General features: G+C 51.2%; 1 protein-coding gene across 1 annotated transcript; it reads right to left on the bottom strand.

The window, feature by feature from the left end:
* Positions 1 to 376: 376 nt before the first annotated feature.
* Positions 377 to 15,888, bottom strand: Hsp90b1 (heat shock protein 90kDa beta (Grp94), member 1). Its single transcript, XM_005374578.2, has 18 exons — positions 15,701 to 15,888; positions 14,904 to 15,006; positions 14,082 to 14,223; positions 13,557 to 13,673; positions 11,996 to 12,327; positions 7,878 to 7,989; positions 7,549 to 7,668; positions 6,446 to 6,562; positions 5,065 to 5,202; positions 4,905 to 4,982; positions 4,742 to 4,807; positions 3,958 to 4,227; positions 3,479 to 3,724; positions 2,981 to 3,117; positions 2,286 to 2,364; positions 2,040 to 2,195; positions 1,541 to 1,669; positions 377 to 665 (listed from the first exon to the last, which is right to left on the bottom strand). The coding sequence occupies exons 1-18, from the start codon at positions 15,747 to 15,749 to the stop codon at positions 636 to 638; spliced, it is 2,421 nt and encodes an 806-aa protein (XP_005374635.1). The 5' UTR covers positions 15,750 to 15,888; the 3' UTR covers positions 377 to 635.
* Between the last annotated feature and the right edge of the window lie 2,936 nt (positions 15,889 to 18,824).

Below are 18,824 nucleotides of genomic sequence, written 5' to 3'. Positions count from 1 at the left end.
AAATTGTGGCATCTTTTAACAGAACTTACAGTGCTAGCAATGAGATTTCACAGAATCACATTTGACACACACATGATGACTGAATGTGCTCTTGAATAAGACATGTTTTCCTAGTCTGCTGTTTAAAAGTAAAGCTGGATGTGGAGGCACAGACCTGCAATCTCAGCTGCTTGGGAGGCAGAGGCAGGAGGGCTGCAAATTTAAATCCAGCCTGGGCAATTTAGCAAGAAAGGGCTGGAGATGCAGCCCTGTGGTAGACCACCTGCCTAGCACGTGTGAGGCCTCAGCTTTGATCCCCAGCACCCCAAGAACAAGCAACCAAGTAAGTACTGGCTGTTCATGCTACGCATGAGGAATACAGGGGCAAAACACTGGGTATTTGGGATCTTTTTTATTTTTATACACATGACAAGATTTTACACCAAGAATATTCAGTTAAATAGTACAAATTTACATTCATGAGGAATGTTAAAAAAAATTCAACTAAAAAACCCCACTTCTTCCTGTGACCCACAATCCCAACATTTGACAGTGCAGGGGAGAAGGGGTGGGGAGCAGCCAGAGCAGGTCTCTCCCCAGGAAATGACTTCATTTCACATTCCTTCTCCACGCGGGAGCCACTGTCAGCGTGTGATCTACAATTCGTCTTTTTCAGCTGTCGACTGCTGTGAAAACAAAAACCAGGACTTGTTAAATGCCAGCAGAATGAAAGGCAATTTAAGCGGGCCGAGTCATCTGCAATATTTGTTGTAGTTGAGAAATAGTTTACAACCTGCAAATGAGACCCATGGCCCTGACATAAATAACCAAAATTGGAATAGCTAACGTTGCTGTGTCAGAAGATGGAAGCAAGCAGGAGAAGCACTGTGGGCTCCGACAAAACCTGTGCTCTTCGACGAGGTGGCACCCCTTGTGGGGGTCTCCCCTGCACACCCATGTTCACAGCAACAGTTTACAGCTGGTAAATCTTGGAGGCAGCCCAATGCCCATCACCAGTGAGTGCATAAAGATGCGGTTTCTTTACGCGGTGGAGTACCGCTCAGCCAGAAGGGCGAATAAACCGGAACCATTTCTTAGCAAATGGATGCACCTCGAGGCCACACGCTTAAGTGAAATAAATCGGGCACACAATGTGTCAATACATTGTTTCTCTGCTGTGAGAAACTGAAAGAATAAGGACCAAAATGTGTAACAGGTATTGTGAAATAGGAAGAAAATGTTCAAGGGGAAGGGGCAAAAGGGAGGTGGGAAGGGGAAGGAAGAAAGGGAAAAGAAAAAAATGAAAGAAAATGGAAACAAAGCTTTTGTAAATGAGAAGAGGGCTTGAAGGGACGAGAGGGGAGTGAGAGAAGAGTAGGAAGCAAGATCCATCACGTCCAGGGACAAATTCCCTCTCACGAATGCGACTGTGTCTAAGCTGTACCAGTCTGTCTAACCCTAGCTGGCTTCTGAACGTGCACCGGGCACCTGCCGCCTCCTAGCCGGCCTCAGCGGCCGCCCCACCCGGCCGCGAGAGCCCGACGCGCGAGCCGCCACCCACCGTTGCCGTCTCCTGTTCGTCGTCGTCTGTGCCCGCATCCGCTTCTTCCTCCTCGTCCTGCTCTGTGTCCTGCTCTTGCTCCGTGTCTTCTGCCGTGTCTTCCGGCTCTTCCTCTGGTTCTTCTTCAACCTAAGGACGACACCCACCAGCCCACTTAACCCTGGGAGCGCTTTTCCCTGTGTCCATCTGAATGTAAGGTAGCGGTGGATGTCTCTACGGTTTATTCAGCGCCCAGTGAATCCTCTCAGCCAACAAAGAGATGGCGTGAGAAGATCTGTCATTAGTCTCCTTCACAGTGCCCGACGCAACGGGGACTCACACTGTTAAATTATTTCAAATTAATTCCTCCCCCTCACAGCACACTCAGCACCCACCGCAAGTAATGTATTTTGCTTTGCTCTCGCAGTGCTGGGGCCTGAACCCACAGCCCGCTGCACGTCGCCCGGTGAGCCACATCCCCACCCGCAGAGAACACCGAGGGTGGGCTGCAGGCTCAGACCTTTGCTTCCGGGTCAATGTTTAGACTGAGGCGAAGCATTCGCTCTATCCTGTCTCCGTAGGCTTTCGTGTCCGGTAGAAGATACCCTGACCGAAGAGTTGCCGTCTCAAACAGAACCACAGCGAGATCCAGGACAGTCTCGTCATCTTCGTCTTCCTGCGATGGAAGGGGTTGGTTGCACTTGTGCTGAAGCATGCAAAGCATTCACATCCCGAACCGACACAGAATGGCCACAGCAGTACTCACCTTGACGCGCCGAAGCATGTCTCTGATCAGGGGGTGCCTGGGGTTAATTTCAAATGTTTTCTTCTGGCTGGCATAGTAGCTGTTGAGGGAGAGGGTGAGCATTGCTCAGACGTCATCGTCAGGGTTCAAACATTTCCTTCATTCTAACTTTTATTAATTACAAGAGTAACTCTTGGGGGGGCGGGGGGAAAGCAAGATGTACTCACTATAGTTCTACTTTTTAAAGGAGGTGGGCATGGTTAGGTTAAAAACAGAAACACAGAGAGACTGTTGCAGCTACTGAGGAGACCCTGGAGCCTACAGCACCGCTGAGCAGATGAACTGGTTCAGGGTCCTGCCTTCCTGAACCCAACAGATAGCCTCCGAATGGCGACAGAAGATACAACAGAACACTGTCCTCGACCTGGGACTCAGACGTTCGTCAGACGCCGTGAGACAGTGCATTAGCATGGAAGCACCATGCACTGGTGAGCCAGTGCTAATCATGGCGTTCCCACAGTCTAATCAGTGTAAGTAACCGACTGTATAAACTATTATAAAACAGAAGCACGTGTGTCGGCCTCTCTTTACCCGTGGGCTGTAGGAGGAATCCCTGCCCTAACTTGCTGGTGTCTACCTCACACAGCGGGCACACGTTAGTCCTTGTGCAGAAGCAGGCAGGACGGCCAGCCTCGGCAGGCCTGTCCAGGGCTTACTTGGTGGAGATGTCCTTGCCCGTCTGGTACGCCTGCGCCTTCATGATCCTCTCCATGTTGCCGGACCAGCCGTACTGGCTGGCCACCAGGGCGCACGGAGACTCCGTCAGGCGCTGCGACACCACGGCCTTTTCAATCTGGAGGACCGAAAGCAAGCCGGACACGGCTGAGCACCCACAGGGAAGCAGCCTGCCCAGTGACTGCACGTCAGCCTCCCGGGACTGTCGTCAGGGTCCCGGCCAGGGCAGGCCACAAAGGCAGCTTTCACCAGGCTCAGGGTTTAAGAGACACTGCACCAATATCCTGGATTTTCCAGTCAGAAATAAATCCTAAAACGCCAGCTTACACTCTACAACTGGGATCCGCATATGCCCAAGACTGGTCCTTTACTGTTTTAACGGTTGTAAGGTAACCAACCAGCCACGCATTATCTGTTCAAATTTCTCCCCAGGTGCGGCTGGCGCTTTTGCAGGTCCTGTCTCCAGAGGAATACCTTACCTTGTCCTTCAGGGCTTTATCTTTCATCCAGTTGAGCAGAGGCTCAAATTCCTTCTCGGTCGCCTCCCGACTCTCTTTGGTTTTCTCACTTTCATCAAACTTCACTCCTTCCTTGGCGACGTTCTGAAACCTCTTCCCATCGAACTCGGGAAGGGCCTGGATGCAGTATTCGTCCACGGGTTCTGTGAGGTAAATCACCTCGTAGCCCTTCTTTAGAAGCCGCTCAACAAATGGAGAAGATTCGGCCTGCAAAATTGAGGAGGGACAGCGCTTTCCAGGTCTGGCCTTGGCGTATGTTTTTCTCTCACACAGTCACACATCACCCACAGCCCCACGGGAGAGGCGAAGGATTACGAGGCGACTTCCCGAACCTCTCCTCTGCTCCAGGCACACAATGAACTTTCCCCCTTTCCCCTCAACAGCTGGCAGAAGAAATCCCCAGCTACCACCCAGACCCTGGATGGCTGGACTCCAATCACCTCCTGCCTGCTGGCCCCGGCCATGAAGTAGATTTTGTCCTGTTTCTCCTTCATTCTTTCCACATACTGGTCGAGGCTGGTGATGTTGGTCGGGTGATGGGAAGACTGGAACCGAAGGAGCTTGGCGAGACGAGTGCGGTTCGAGTGGTCTTCGATCACACCCAGCTTGATGTTGGTCCCGAACTCCTTCCAGAAGGTGTCGTTGTACTTCTCATCGGCAATTTTCTTGATCATGTCCAGAGTTTTACGGACAAGCTTCTTCCTAATCACCTGAACAGATGGAAGAGTAACTGATCAGAGGAGCTCGCCTCCAGGTCCTGGGAACGTGAGGGTTCCCAGAGCAACGGGACAGACACGAGCCAGGGCCTGCTCACTGCCACTGACCGGGGCGGGGCAGGCCGGAAGTGCTCACGCGGCGCTCAGCAGAGACAGCCGTGATCTCAGTGTTAGCGTTCTCAACTCACAGATACTCTAGGCTCTACACGAGCGAGCAAATACGGTATCTCTAAATAAAAAATTACAAGGTGCTGGTGGAAAAGATTTAACGAAGGCCTGAAAAGCAGCTGCCTACGTGATAAAGCCTGGGACAAAATGTAAACTGTGGCTCACTGCACACATCTGTTGGCTTTTCTACACAGCTGACGTGTTAGCTTTAAATGCTGGAGTCAGATCCCCCAGCCCGGATAACCCCTGCTGAAAGCAGCTCCGGAGTGGGCGAGAAGCAGTGGCCCTGTCCTCTGGGCCCATGCAGGGCAGTGGCCACAGTCCCTCCCCAGGGCCTCACCTTGAGCAGCTTGTGCTGCTGCAGAGTCTCTCGGGACACGTTCAGAGGGAGATCGTCCGAATCCACCTGCAGTCGGCAAAGGCGAGTGAGTCCAGCGAGCGCTGAGTGCCGCGGAAAGCAGAAACAACCAGCCCCCGCCCCAGCCCCAGCCCCCAACACTCACCACGCCCTTGACGAAGTTCAGGTACTTGGGCATCATGTCGTGGAAGTCGTCCGTGATGAACACTCGGCGCACATACAGCTAAGGCCAGACGGGAAAACACTCACTTTCTGGAAGTCATGCATGCAAACTGTCCACGCACTGCACGCGCTTAACAACCCACCTTGATGTAATCGCTCTTCTTAGATCCGTACTCGTCGAACAGACCCCGTGGAGCAGAGGTGGGGACAAACAGGATGGACTTGAAGGTCACTTCCCCTTCGGCAGTGAAGTGGATGTAAGCCATGGGGTCGTCGTTTTCCTGTGGGGAGAGGGGCTCTCAGTCGTGCGGGACGGGAAGAGGCGGGCAGGCTAAGTTCCTCGGGTGGCGCAAGCACCGAGCCCAGACAGAAGCACGACTCAGGCTGCAGCTGCAGCGGCTTGCTGAGGCTGTTGCGATGACTGCCAGTCACACTGTCTGCTAAGCTCACGGAGGGACCGTGGGTGAGTCTAGGCCCTTTACGTGTGACAGCAGGAAAGGACAATCAGTGCCTAAGTGACAGAGCTATGCACGGCACTCTGAGCACGCTGCTGACCTACAGAAGTGCTCAGGCCCAGCTGCTTCCACGGCATCACCCTGGGCAATGCCACAAAGAGGCACACATACCCAGACCCGTCCCTGCGCCCACAGGCAGGCTGCTGGCCCTGAAGGAACCGGCCTGAATTGAGGGGTGTGGTTATGCCGTGTGAGATGCATTTTCAGGACAGTACAAATTAAGAGAAAAAGAATGTAAAACGTCTTATTAGTCTTTAAAATATCATTTACATGTTGAAGTAACGCTACTATGATATGCTGGTATTAAGTGATTCACCTGTCTCAATTTTTTTATTTGACTTCTAAAAAACTAACATCACTCATATAGCTCATGCTGTATTCTGACACAGCTGTCCAATTTATATATACTGGGCCTTTTTGTAGAAGTCCATGGAGATGAAAGTGAGGCTAAGGGAAAGCTTTGGTGCTGAAACCCTCTGAATATACGATGAAGAGTGAAGAACAAATACGCTCACGGAATACTAAGTTACACAAATTTTAAAACATTCTATTATTCATACACATGCTGTCTGGGTAAAGATTAACAAAGTAATCTTTATTAACTTAAGAAATGATCAGTAAAAGGAAAAAAAAAATTTAGCTATTATTGTATGACCTTGCAACATTTCTTAGTTACTGTAAGCAGGGTCTTTAACATTTCATGTTTTAAGGGTTTTGTGATTCTGGAAGTCAACTGTTCTCAAAGGTGGTCTCAAATGAGACAATAATCTCAAAGGTTCACGTGAAATTTACATGTGATTTCGATTACAATTAATTGACATTAGCATGTTTTGATACATGACTACTTCATGTATATGCCTAGAAGCAAACATGCTAGTCATCCTAATGGTCTTGTCAATCTTCTTACTGGGAAAAACGGGGCTGGACTGCTTCAGTCACAGGCATTCAGCACCTTCCACCAAATTAACAGGAGTAACTGGAAGCCAGGAAATTCCAACTTAAAATTTACCTTTGAAAATGATTTGTAGAAAGCTTTGTATTCATCTTCTTCTACCTCTTTTGATGGTCTCTGCCATATCGGTTTGATGTCATTCATAAGTTCCCAATCCCACACGGTTTTTTCAACCTGAAGTTACAGCATTTGGTTAGACTCTTGTAACCGTCATCAGTAATTAACCTCGCGATAACCATAACTTCACTCTGCTTCAGCACCAAAGAAAAAAAGATACCTGTGTTCTGGCTTGGTTCCCACCTACTGGATCAAATACTTAGAAGTTTTTCTCTCGATATTTACAGCCAATGCTTAATAAAAGTGCAACTAGTTAACCTTTATAATAACTGATTAAAGCCAATTAACTAACTAAAATGTTTTTTTTAAATTTTTTGGGGCGGGGGAGACAGGGTCTTGCTGAGTTGCCCAGGCAGGCCTGGAACTCAGTCTTCCTGCCTCAGTTGCCTGAATGCTGGGAGAAAAAATGTGAGCAAGAGGATTTAGCTCACTGGCAGAGAGAAAAGGCCTGGGTTCTACACCCACAACCATTCACACAAACAAAAAAACCAAGGTTATCCGTAATTTGTAACAAGTTTAGCACTTTGTAGTAACTATTCTTCAACCACCAGCAACACTTCTACTTACTCTGCTACCTGAAGAAGCCAGAGAACTGTTTTTAGAGTTAATTCCCACATGGTAAAAGGGTAAAAGAGGGTGCAGAAAGGTCCCAGGGCTTTGAAACTCAGGACATGTACTCTACTGGTCCCGGGCAAGCCACAGAAGCAGGGAAGCTTGCTGTGAGACACCCTGTTCACAATTTCTTTTTTTTTTTTTTTTGTTTTTGTTTCTTTGAGTTCAGGCTGGCCTTGAGCTCACTTTGTAGCCCAGGCTGGACTTGAACTCACAACAATCCTACTGCCTCAGCCTCCCAAGTGCTGGGATTACAGGCATGCGCCACCACTCCCGGCTTCTGCTCACAATTTCAATGCTCTAGAGGAAACACACACACGTCCACATGAGTGTTCTTCCCAGCTGGGCCATTTGCAGAGACAACTTCCGGAATGAAGCCTCCATCCTGCCGGCCTGCACACCAGGACCTGCAAACCATGACCCAGACTTACTTTCTTAGTTTTTGGCTTCTTTTCTTCTTCCTCCTCTTCTACTGCAGCTTCATCATCGGATTCTTCTTTCTCTTCTTTTGCTGCTTCCTCTTCTTCTAGGGGCTCCTCAACGGTTTCCGTCTAAGCAGGAAGTGCAATTACAGTTAGACTCAGTTGTTCAGTAATTCTGATGTCCACAGAATATAAGGTATCACAGCTCAAAAATACAGGTCTTTAGTAAGAAAAGCACAAGAGAACCCTTAAGTTGAAAAAGACCACATCCTTTTAGTAGTAAGCATTTAAATCTGTGCCAAGGTAATACATTCAAATTTTAATGAGCGCTGATTTACCTTGCTGCTCCATACATAAATAGGGAAGTTTATGAACTGTGAATACTTTTTGACCAGATTTTTAATTGTATCCAATTCAAGGTAGTCAGATGCTTCTTCTTTCAAGACGAGGCTGCAAGGAAAACAAGCCATTTAGACAGTCAAGGTTTGTTTTTTTGGTACTGGGAATTGAACTTAAGACCTTGTGCTTGCCAGGCAGGCGCTTGTGCTTCTGAGCTACATCCCCAGGCTCAGACACTCAGGTTTGGAAGATCTGATTTAAAATTCCTCTACATGCCGATGGTCACGAGCCAGCAGCTGCATTCACCAGGATGTGCCCGTGACTCCTGCCAACAATTCTCCGTCAGCACAGGGCTTGCGAGCTAAACCCACCATGCGGGGGCCAGGGAAGGACAGACTCCACTCCACAGAAAATCCCAATGTCCGACCTTTTCAGTGTTGGGGGCTTTCATTTCTCAGGATGAGAAAGTACTAAAACATGCAGCAAAAATGGAATCACATGTCCTCTCACACGTAGTTATTCCAGCAATCAGATGACTATAAATAATGATTCCTAATAAAAACACGTCCCTTAAAAAACCAGACAGTTAATCTGAATTGTTTGTGTCACCCAGAAATAGTAGCTACCAGTCACATGCAACTACAGAAATAGAACACACAGTTCCGTCTCCAATCTCACGGTCACAGTCCTGGTCCTCCAGTCCCGTGGGGCTGCCGGCTGCCACAACTGGCCATGTCCACAGAACACTTCCACCGTTACAGGAAGTTCAATGGGCAGCGCCTAGATGGTCCCCACCAAGCACGGCTGCTCTGCGTCCTGTCTGGCTGCAGACCTCACCTGCACCCGCCAAGCCCAAGAGGCAGCATGCTCCCGATGGCGGGCAGCTGCGCCCAGCTGTCTCCCAGGGCGTGACCCCTGCCAACAAGTAGACGGGCTATGACTTGGCCTAGCAAGGCGGCCAGGGCTCTGGCCTCAGTGTGCATCCCAGGGACACGGGGTGGAGTTAGTTCAGTGTGGATGCTGGTTAGACACCTTTGAGGTGTTTAACAGGCGATGATCACAAAGCCCAGGAGTGAGATCTGGACAAGGGCTTGGCAAACAAACTTAGCAAGCACCAATAAACATTTTTATTGGGACAATCCTCTTATACTGTCCGTGGCTTCTTTCAAGTTGAAAAAGCAGAGAGGCAACATATGACACAACTAGTAGCTGGACCTTCTAGGAAAGTGCTGGCTCTTAACTTTCTATCAACATTTAAGAAAGAGGAAAAAGGAAAAAAAAAAGGACATGCATGATCAAACTCGGTACAAGGAGAGGGCAACAGAAAACAAAAGAGAAAAGCCAAGGGGGGACACCCACTGTTGGGAGCAATGTCAATGAAAACCCCCTGCACCTCCAGGCTTAGCAAGGTTCACTGGCGCCATCTCAAGGCAAGGTGGGCAAAGTTGAGACCCCACAGGCTGCAGCAGGCTGGGCGTGAGCAGGAGGCAGGAGGCAAAGCCGGGGTGCCCACTTCACCTGTGGGTTCCACACCTGCAGACTCGAGCAACCACAGGAGCGCGGAGCTCTGTGCAGCCAGGCCTACGAGGGTCATGTGCCTTGCTTCTGCACTGGGTGTGGGCAGGCTTTTCTCTGGTCGTTATTCCCTAAGCAATATAATGCAGTGTAGTAATGTAGCGTACAGAGCACTACATTGCATTGGCACTATATAAATAATCTAGAGGTGATGTAATGAGATGCACGTAGGTTCCGTGCAAATACTACGCCATTTAGAGAAGGGACTCAGCATCGTGGACTGGGGTACCTGTGGGGTCCTGGAACCGATGCCTGATGGACACTAAGGGGTGAGTACGTGCCTTTTCAGGGAGCTTCGCCAGAGGGGGCACGGGGCCACCTGCTGTCTGTCCTCTCCCCACCAGCACCCACACTGAGCACCTGCAGGCTGAGGGGGAGCAGTGTGTGAGGGCCATGCTGGCTGCGAAGGTCGGGCCGGAGCGATTTCTGCTTAGTCCCTGAGGTCGGGTGAGCGCACCTCCAAGCCAAGGCGGACAGAGGACGCAGCCCTGGGAAGCAGCACAGACTGCGCTGTCTGTAGCGGCAAGGGCGCCTTTCTCCTCCGGCAGCCATGGCTTCTCTGCCTGCTGCCCGCCGGCTCCGACCCTAACAGCACTGTGTAGGAAAGGCCTTTGGCAGCCTTGCACGCGAGAGGCAGGGAGGCGCCCCAGCTTCCTCTCTGGCTGCGTCGTGTTGCTGTGAAGTTTTGTCCCAGCTCCCTTCCTTGAGAGAAGGGCAGCTGTGTGGTAGCAGGGACAGTACCTATCTTACTCTCCCTCCCTGGGGTGCTGGCTCAGCACTGTCAGCACCAGGGCCAGGGGCTGGGGGAAGGGCACCGCTGCCCAGAGCTGCCGGGGTCTGACTGCCTGGGTTCCCGCTCGCTCACACAGCACCTGCCTGCCAAGTTGGGCTCTGCAGCTGGGGGAGGCGTGATCTCTGCTGCACTGAGCGGACCTGCGGGTGTCTGCGCCAGGGTCTCACCTTGTGGACCCATCCCTCATGAGACACCTTCCTCTCCCTGCAGGAAGGACCTGCCGCCACCTCCAGTGCCTGGTAGAGCTGAGCAGAGGGCAGCACGGAGCCCTCAGCGAAGCCTTACACAACCAGGCCTGGGGATGTGAGCACGGGCCGTTATGCAGGGAAAGGTAAGAACAAGTATCGGGGAAGCACTGCACAGTCACCCAGCTAAGCAACACTGTGACAAGGAGGCAGGAACTGCTGCTTTGTAGGAGGTAGAAAAACAGTCAAAACGCTAAGTATAAAGCCGGGCGTTGTGGCACATGCCTGTAATCCCAGCACTTGGAAGGCCAAGGCAAGAGGATCGCTACAAATTCCACGCCAGCCTGGGCTACGCAGTGAGTTCAAGGCCAGCCTGGACTACATTGTGAGGTCCTGTCTTTTTTTTTGGTGCTGGGAATCAAACTCAGGACCTTGCACTTGCCAGGCAGGTGCTGTGCCACTGAGCTATATCCCCAGCCCATGATGTCCTGTCCCACCCATACCAAAAAAAAAAGCACTAAGTGTAGGTTCCTCTCATACTTGAAAGTTTGATTTTCCCCACCTTTTCTGGGGATAGCACTGCAGATGAACCCACGAGCCTGGACATGCAAAGGAGAGCTGTCCCACTGAGCCACACCCCCAGTAATCCTGCCTCAGCCTCTTAAGTGGTTGGGACTGCCAGAGGGTGCTACCATGCCTAGTGCCTACTTGAAGATTTTCTCTAATGTTGAGAAAATCAAGAGAAAAAAAGAAAGGAAGGAAGGTTGGTTGTAGGTACTTTCTCATCCCTGACAGGAAGCCCCGCCAGTGGCCTGTGAGAGACCCTCACCTCCAAGTTGCCAAAGTTAAGAAAGATGGAAAACTTCCTGGCAACCTCACAGCCTACAAGCACCCAGCGCGCTGCAGGGCAGAGCCGACTCACCTATGAGGGCCACAGTTAATTGGCTTAAAAGAAAATCGACTTCCAATTTGATTAACTTGTAGACATCATCAAATGACCCATTTCCCCTCTTTACCAAATGTTCATTCACTTTTTTTTTTTTTTTTTTTTGAGCTATGGTCTCATTATGTAGCCCAGGCTGGCTTAAAACTCATGGTGGATCCTCCTGCCTCAGCTTCCCAAGTGTGGAATTACAGGTGTGTGCCACCAAGCCTGGCTCATTCACTTTTTTAAAGCCTCATCATTCCCTCTGTCTCTGGTTTCTCCAGCCCAAGCCCAGGACCCACTGCAGATCCTGTGGATGCGCGGCACCTTCCAGCCTTTGTCCAGGCTGCTCAGGGATCAACACTCCTCCCCCAGCCTGCGAGCTTGACCAGGCCCCCCGTTCCTGAGGTCTGCACTCGCCTCCTCCTGGGGTCTCTCCTACTCTGAGTCTTCGGCAGACAGCAGCAGCCAGCACCGTCTGCACCCAGCCCGTGGCAGGTCCTCAAATATTTCTTTCAATGGACAGCGTTCAACTCCTCACTTTATAGGCGAGAAAATTAGGCCCCACGCCAAGAGCTCGGAACACCGCAGCTGCTCATTACGGCTCCCGATACCTATTTAGGAGCCAGTAATACTCACGTAATTGTTGTCCCCCGTCCCAGCGTGTTTCCTCTTGGGTCAGCAATGACTGAAAACTCATTGGAGTCTGATTCCCAGATGTGCTGGGTGTCGTTGTTGTGTTTCGATGTGACGATGACCTTATCCGCTACGAGGAAGGCAGAGTAGAAGCCGACGCCAAACTGGCCGATCAGTTCGGAAGTGGACTGGCCATCTTCTTGTGCCTCGGTCATTTTGTTCAAAAACTCGCTTGTCCCAGATTTGGCTATGGTACCAAGGTTCTTAACCAACTCTTCTCTGGTCATTCCTACACCCGTGTCTGTGACGTGCAGGAGGTTTTTCTCTTTGTCACACTAAGGGGAAGACAGGGACCCGATCATTATACCTGCTTGCTCCTCCAGGCCAAGCAAACATTAACCCCCTCTGGCCACAGCCCCTCCAACACGAGCAACTAAACAGAGCATGTTCTTGGCTATATAGTACTTTATGACCTTTTCAGAAAATGTACATCTTAAAGGTTCAAACCACTGGGCGTGGTGGTGCACGCCTGTAGTCCCAGAACTCGGGAGACTGAGGCAGGAGGATTGCTGTGATTTCGAGGCCAGCCTAGGATACAAAGTGAGTTTAAGGCCAGCCTGAACTGCATAATGAGACCTTGTCTCAAAAGAAAAACAAAAAACAAAAGACAAATGAAAGTTCAAACCATCTTTCTTCACAAAGACTATTTCAAAGTTCTGTGTATTTGACAGAATATAAAAGTAGCGAAGACTAAATGTCAAAATAGGCTGAAGCTGACTAAATAAAACCAGTTTTATCATACCCCCAGGAATCCAGGGCTCATACATAATTGGGAAAGCGCTCCACCACTAGCTACATCCCCAGCCCTAAATAAGTTCTTTGTGAAGGGGGGAAACTCTAGAAAAATAAAATCTCATGTTCTATTTCTTTGATAGGAAGGAAATAAAAGGGCTCCACACTTGAGTGACTCTGCATTTGGAATCTGATAATCGTTCACGCTCTTCGCTGAACAGTCCTGGCTGTCTCCAGCACCACAGTGGGACTGCACTCCTCTCTATGGGTAGGTGAGGCCACGTGATCCGCTCAGGCCAGTGAGTCCCAGGTGGGAGTCAGGAGTCCAGCGTTCAGGCTGTGCCTTCAATTGGTGTGTGACCCTCTTGAGCTCTCCCCGCACCATGGCAACCAGCTACATTCCAGATGGCAGCTTCTCAGCCCTGGCGGGAGGGCGAAGGCATCACAGCCTTCAGCGTGATTTAAGCCAGGGCTGGCCTTTGCTGCAAAGGGCCAACTACTAAGTGATCTTAGGCTCTGTAAGTAAGTCCTAAGGTCCCTGTCACAATGATCACTGCCACTGCCGACAACAGCAACCACTGATAATCTGTACAAGCAGATATGGCTGGGTTCCAATAAAACTTTACAAAACAGGCAAAGTCAGCTCTGGCCCACAAGCCAGCTTGCTGACTCCTACATTAACCATGGAGACTCGAGGGTTACTTGTCCCAGCCTACATGAATTTTCTACCTCTAAGGATTCTTTTTTAAAAGAAAATTTGTCTTAGACTTACCTTAATTTTGACTGTTAATTCCTCATTTCCAGAAAGCGCACTTTCATCAGTTAGTGATATTAGCCTTATCTTATCTAAAGCGTCGGAAGCATTTGAAATCAGCTCTCTCAGGAAGATCTAAAGGGAAGCCAGATTTAATACCCTTAGATTAGCCTCAAGATACAGTGTCAGGTCCACTCTTTAATAAAATTTCTTATGATACAGGGATGGCTTTACTTTCAAGGAAAGGAGGTACAAGCCCCTACATAAAACACTGCAGCAATGTAAGACACCTGAACGGGTAACAGCAGTCAACAGGAGCATCCCAGCAGTGACCTTGGGGTAGGCAACAATGAAAACTTAGCTTGTGTAACTACGCTTAAGATGCAGCTACAGTATGTGGCAGACCATGAACACATTGGGAGGGGAAGGGAAAGAAATGTCTTACATTCTTTTCTTTTATCTTTTTCAGACAGAATTTCACTATGCAGTTAGGGCTGGGCTTGAACTATGACAAAATATTACCCCAACCACGTGACTGCTTACCTCTTTATTTTTATACAGTGAATTGATGATAAGTTTCATCATCCTGTTAACTTCAGCTTGGAAGGCAAACTTTTCAGATTTCTCTCTAAGTTCTCGTATTTGCGATGCATTTAATCCATCCAATTGTATGGCTTCTTCCTCTCTAAGGAAATCAATTTAGTAAGTAAATACTTAGCTCTCTTCAAAAACACAGGCTTTGTAAGGAAGCCACAAGTGGCCCTTGAAGACTGTCTAGAGAGTAAAAGGGTAAAATGGAAATCTGTATAAAATTCACTAATCGGCCGGCTCATAATTATAACAGTACTATGACTACTAGAACTGAGTTCTTAAAATTGCCAGAAAAGTAAACCCAATTTTCCTTTATTAAAAATCAAAGTCACGATCTTATATGCTAAAGTAAGGACTTCGAAACTGTCACTAAGATCCAAGAAGTCAAGTTTTAAAACACTGGGCAATTCAGTATCCACAAAGACAAAACCCACTGCAAGTCTTGTCTAAGGTTCTGAAGAGTTTATGGCACAGCTATCAAAACAGTTTTTACAAAATTCACTGCAGGCTGAGCGGTTGTTGGGGGTTGAACCCAAGACCTTGGGCCGCTAAGCAAGCACTCTACCCTCGGGCTTCGTCCCAACCCCACCGATCAGTCATTCCCAGGGGTAAGTTGGGAACTAGAGGAGATACTGGCTTGCACAAAACTCCACCCCGGTAGAGTTTCCGCTCATATTTAAATACCGGACGTCCCAAGCCGGAGCCTGGAGAAGAAACAAAGGAGGAGCTACCGTACCCGCGGCCCTACCGATACAGTTTCAAGGGAGCACAGACCTCTGCACGACTTCATCGTCGGTCCTTGAGCCTTCCCTGCTTTTCCCCAGGTCCTCTTCCACGGTTCCGTCCACATCGACTTCATCGTCAGCTCTGACCGACCCTGAAGATGTAACACGGCAAACGTGATCGCTGCGCCCTCGACTTCGCGGAACGAACCCGATCAAACAGGGCAAGGGCGGCGGTTGCAAAGTTCAGCGGGTAAATAAGGGAGGTGGAGTGCAGGGGACGCCCCGGAGTCAGCCACGGCGCGCCCCCGCGCAGCCCTCCGGCCCCGCGCACCCGGGGTCGGACTGGTCTACACCCGCACGTGTTGCGCGCAGCCCGGGCTCCGAGCCGACCGCGCCAAGCTCGGGCCTCCTTCCAGGGGGCGGCGTGCAGGCGGTGCTTTGCGGCTTCTGGCGAGGGGATGAAATCGCGTCCCGGGGTCGGAGACGGGGAACGGGCACTTGGGCTAGAGCTGCGGCCCTGCTGACCCCAACAGGCCGCCGCCGCCGCGCGCGTGTCCCCGGGCCCGCGCTCCCACGCGCGCTCGGGGGAGCCGGGGTCCCCCGCTCGCAGGGTCAAAGGGCGCGGCGGCCGACACCCGCCCCGCGGGAGGCCACCCCGCGGCCGCGACCCGGGGGTTTAAATGACCGCAGTGTCTGCCTACCTTCCCCAGCCTTTTTCGAGGAAAGGTGATGTCCCCTGGCGCCCCGCAGGCTCCAGGGACCCCCCTCCCGGGATCGACGCCCCCGGAACCTTCGAGAAGCGGCCGCGCCGGAGGAGGGGGGCGGCCGCTCACCGGGATCACTCACCGAAGGTCAGCAGGACGCAGCACAGGCCCAGCACCCACAGGGCCCTCATGGCGCGCGGCCGGTGGGTCTCACGTTCCTTGTGATCGCAGGAGCCGCCTCCGCCCTCAACCGGGCCTGTGATCCTCACACCTCCAGCAGCTCGATCCGCCCCCTACACCCCAAGCAGGCCAGGCCGCTTTTCACCCCCACTTGTCGCGGGCGGGGGACGGGAAACACGAACCCACCAATCGCGCCGCACCACGCACCCTCTGTACCCAATGGAAACGCGAAGGGGAGGGAACCGCAGTTCGCCAATCGGAGCTCTCCAGGTGCGGTAGCCGATGCCCGAAGCGTGGCTCCCTCCGATTGGTCTCGTGTAGCAGCTTTTGTCCAATCACATGGCACCGCGGGTGCCTCACACGCGAGACCGCCCCTTTGCCTGGGAAGTCTTGTCCGCTAAGGGAAGCCGTCCAATTAACGTAAGCGCGCAGCACGTCCATCCTTTGACAGAGGTTGCTGCGGAACCGCTTCCGGATCCTAGAGAGCGTTTATTCTGTGACCAGGGGATACAGTAGCCATGGCAACGCAGTTTCTACTCCTCCCCCAGTCTATGCTTGGGATCTATGCTTGCGATCACATTGAGAGTCATCCCTGAGCGAAGTTTGCAGTGTCCTTTCTGTTTGGTGGTGCACCTCCGAAAAAGACGTGTCGGTTTGAGACTCCCTCGCAGAGCCTTTTTTGGGCCGAGGTGTGTGTGTGGGGGGGGAACTACAGTTCCCGGCATGCAAGGGCGAGCGCCGCATTGAACGCTGGGAGTTTCTGGCCCGGGGCCCGCTGCCCTGTCAGGATCTTGCACGTTCTCCTGCGTGTTTGGGGGACTCTGTCCTGCATGTTTTAGGGTTTACACTTTGTTCTGACTGCAGTACAGAGCTGTGGTATTCCTGCATCCTCCAGGCTGCACAGCTTTTAGGAGCGGGCCTAGAAGGCGTCCGCGCCTCGGCCAGGGCCACCGTGTGCTGGACGCCGGCCGTGCAGTCTGGGCCTCCGGCTCGCGACGCGCGTTTCCCAGTCGGGCTTCTCGTGCGTCACCGAGGGCGCCCGCCCCTTCGCCTCTGCGCGCTCCCCGCCGGAATGCCCGCGCCCCACTGCTTTGGAGGGAGATCGCAAACGACTGTGATGCCTTTGACTCCCGTAGAGCACCAAGGGGGCGCCTGGCGACCCCCGAGCCGCCGCCGTGGACCGGGCGGAGAACTCGCGGTCCGGTGCGGTGTAGCACGGGAAGGGAGGGGCGCAAAGCAAACCTGGGTGCTGCAAACGAGGTTCAGATCGCAGCCTGGTGACTTGTTAGAGATGCCCTGCCCGGCTTCAGCAGGGCGCTCAGCGCGCCAGGTGCCCTCCCCGTGAGGGGAGACCGTCGCGCGGAGCTTGTGCCTTTAAAATAGCTTCTGGCCTCTTCAGCTTGGTTCTCGTGGACTCCCCGCCCGCGCACAGCTCTCTGACGCGCACACCTTTGTTACTGCCTGCAGGAGGGAGCTTTGATTTGCTTTCCGAGAATCATCAGTATTCCTGAAGACAAGCTTTTCAGTGACACTCTGTCGCAGTCTTTTACAACTTCCCCTCTTTAGGTTTGCTTCATCTTGAGTCTGTGGTCGCGTTTACATATTGTGGCGGTGCCTTATTTAGATCTGCCTGATTTACCTGCTTTGTTATTCGTAAGCAAACTTACACAGCAGGTTGTATGCTTCTGTGCTTGCATTTAAAAAAAATAATAATAGGGTATCTTAGGGTGTTAACTACATTCAGAAATCTCAATTACATCTTTGTTTTAACTAGTTTATTTTTAGAGAAAGCTGAGGTCCTTCACTTTTCTGCATTCGACGTCTCCACCGTTTCTCTGGTTCCGAAAGCGCGAACGCCGCCGTAACTGGCCGGGCGGTGTGTGGTGCTGCACCTGGAGGGAACTGAGAGTGAGCCTTGCCCTCCAAAATAGACCTGCTGCTTGTGGGAGACGTTTCTGCACATGGTGGGGCTCACAGTGAGGCAGAGCACGAAACGCCGCGCTGCCGAAGGTGGCTGGGCATCTCTGACTCAGCTCTGCCCCTTGAACAAGACAACAAGAGCCGTGGCCCAGCAGCCTCTTAAAGTGGGCAGTTATGAGGGTCCTAGGCCTGCGGTTCCTTCCCTGTGTTCTCTTCACCTCTTCTGACTTTTGGTCTGTCACTGTTTTCCCAGAACAGACAGTCCAGACGGTTAGTAAGCTCCCCACCTTGGGATCTGATTCTCCTGTTTCCTAATTTTTTGTCTTTGACACCATGTTCCCAGGGCTGCTACTGGAAATGATATTTTGTTGTTGTATTTTTCTTTTCTTCCTTTTTTTTTTTTTTTTTTTTTCTTTTTTTTTTTTTTTTTTTTTTTAGGCAATGTCTCACTGTGTAGTTCAGGCTGGCCTTGAGTTCACTATGTAGCCCAGGCTGGCCTCAAACTCGAGGTGATCCTCCTCCTGCCTCAGCACCTGCGTGCTGGGATTACAGGCGTGCCCCGCCATAACCCGTATTATGCTGCTTCTTCAGCATATCTAATGCAACCAAACAGCACCTTCTCTTGCAGCTAAACTTGGAAGGAAAAATCAGATAAGCAGAGATGCAGTTAGGGGCCACATACCGCTGTTTTGATAGGGTATAGGTGTAGTAGGGCGCGAGGGAGGAAACAGACCGGGAGACCAAGGCAGGAAAGCTGTTGGCCTCAGGGAGCATCGAGGAATGAGGTAGACTTGGAGAAGCATTGGCTGATTGGTTCCTTCACTCATCGTTCAGCAAACATCAAGGACCAGGTAGACTCCAGGAAACACGAAGATGACAGTACACAGTAGATACGGTCTCTGTTCTTACAGGACTTGAGCCAGTAGTAACGATGGAGTTGCACCATAAGTGTGAGTGTTTTATTTAAAATGAAGTAAAGATGTGAGAGGACACCTGCAAAGGAGGAGCACCAGGGAAGCTTTCCAGCTGCTAGAAACGCCCTTAGTCTTGAGATGGGCTGTGGTTACAACTCATCAAACTGCACTTGAAAAGGGCGAACTTTTCAATGTACAAATTACACCTCAGTTAAGGAAAAATAACAGCAACTGTCCTTCTGTACAATAGAC

Source organism: Chinchilla lanigera, unplaced genomic scaffold (genome assembly GCF_000276665.1).
Source record: "Chinchilla lanigera isolate Chin_1 unplaced genomic scaffold, ChiLan1.0 scaffold00004, whole genome shotgun sequence".
NCBI lineage: Eukaryota > Metazoa > Chordata > Mammalia > Rodentia > Chinchillidae > Chinchilla > Chinchilla lanigera.
This window is presented reverse-complemented; position numbering and strand designations above follow the sequence as displayed.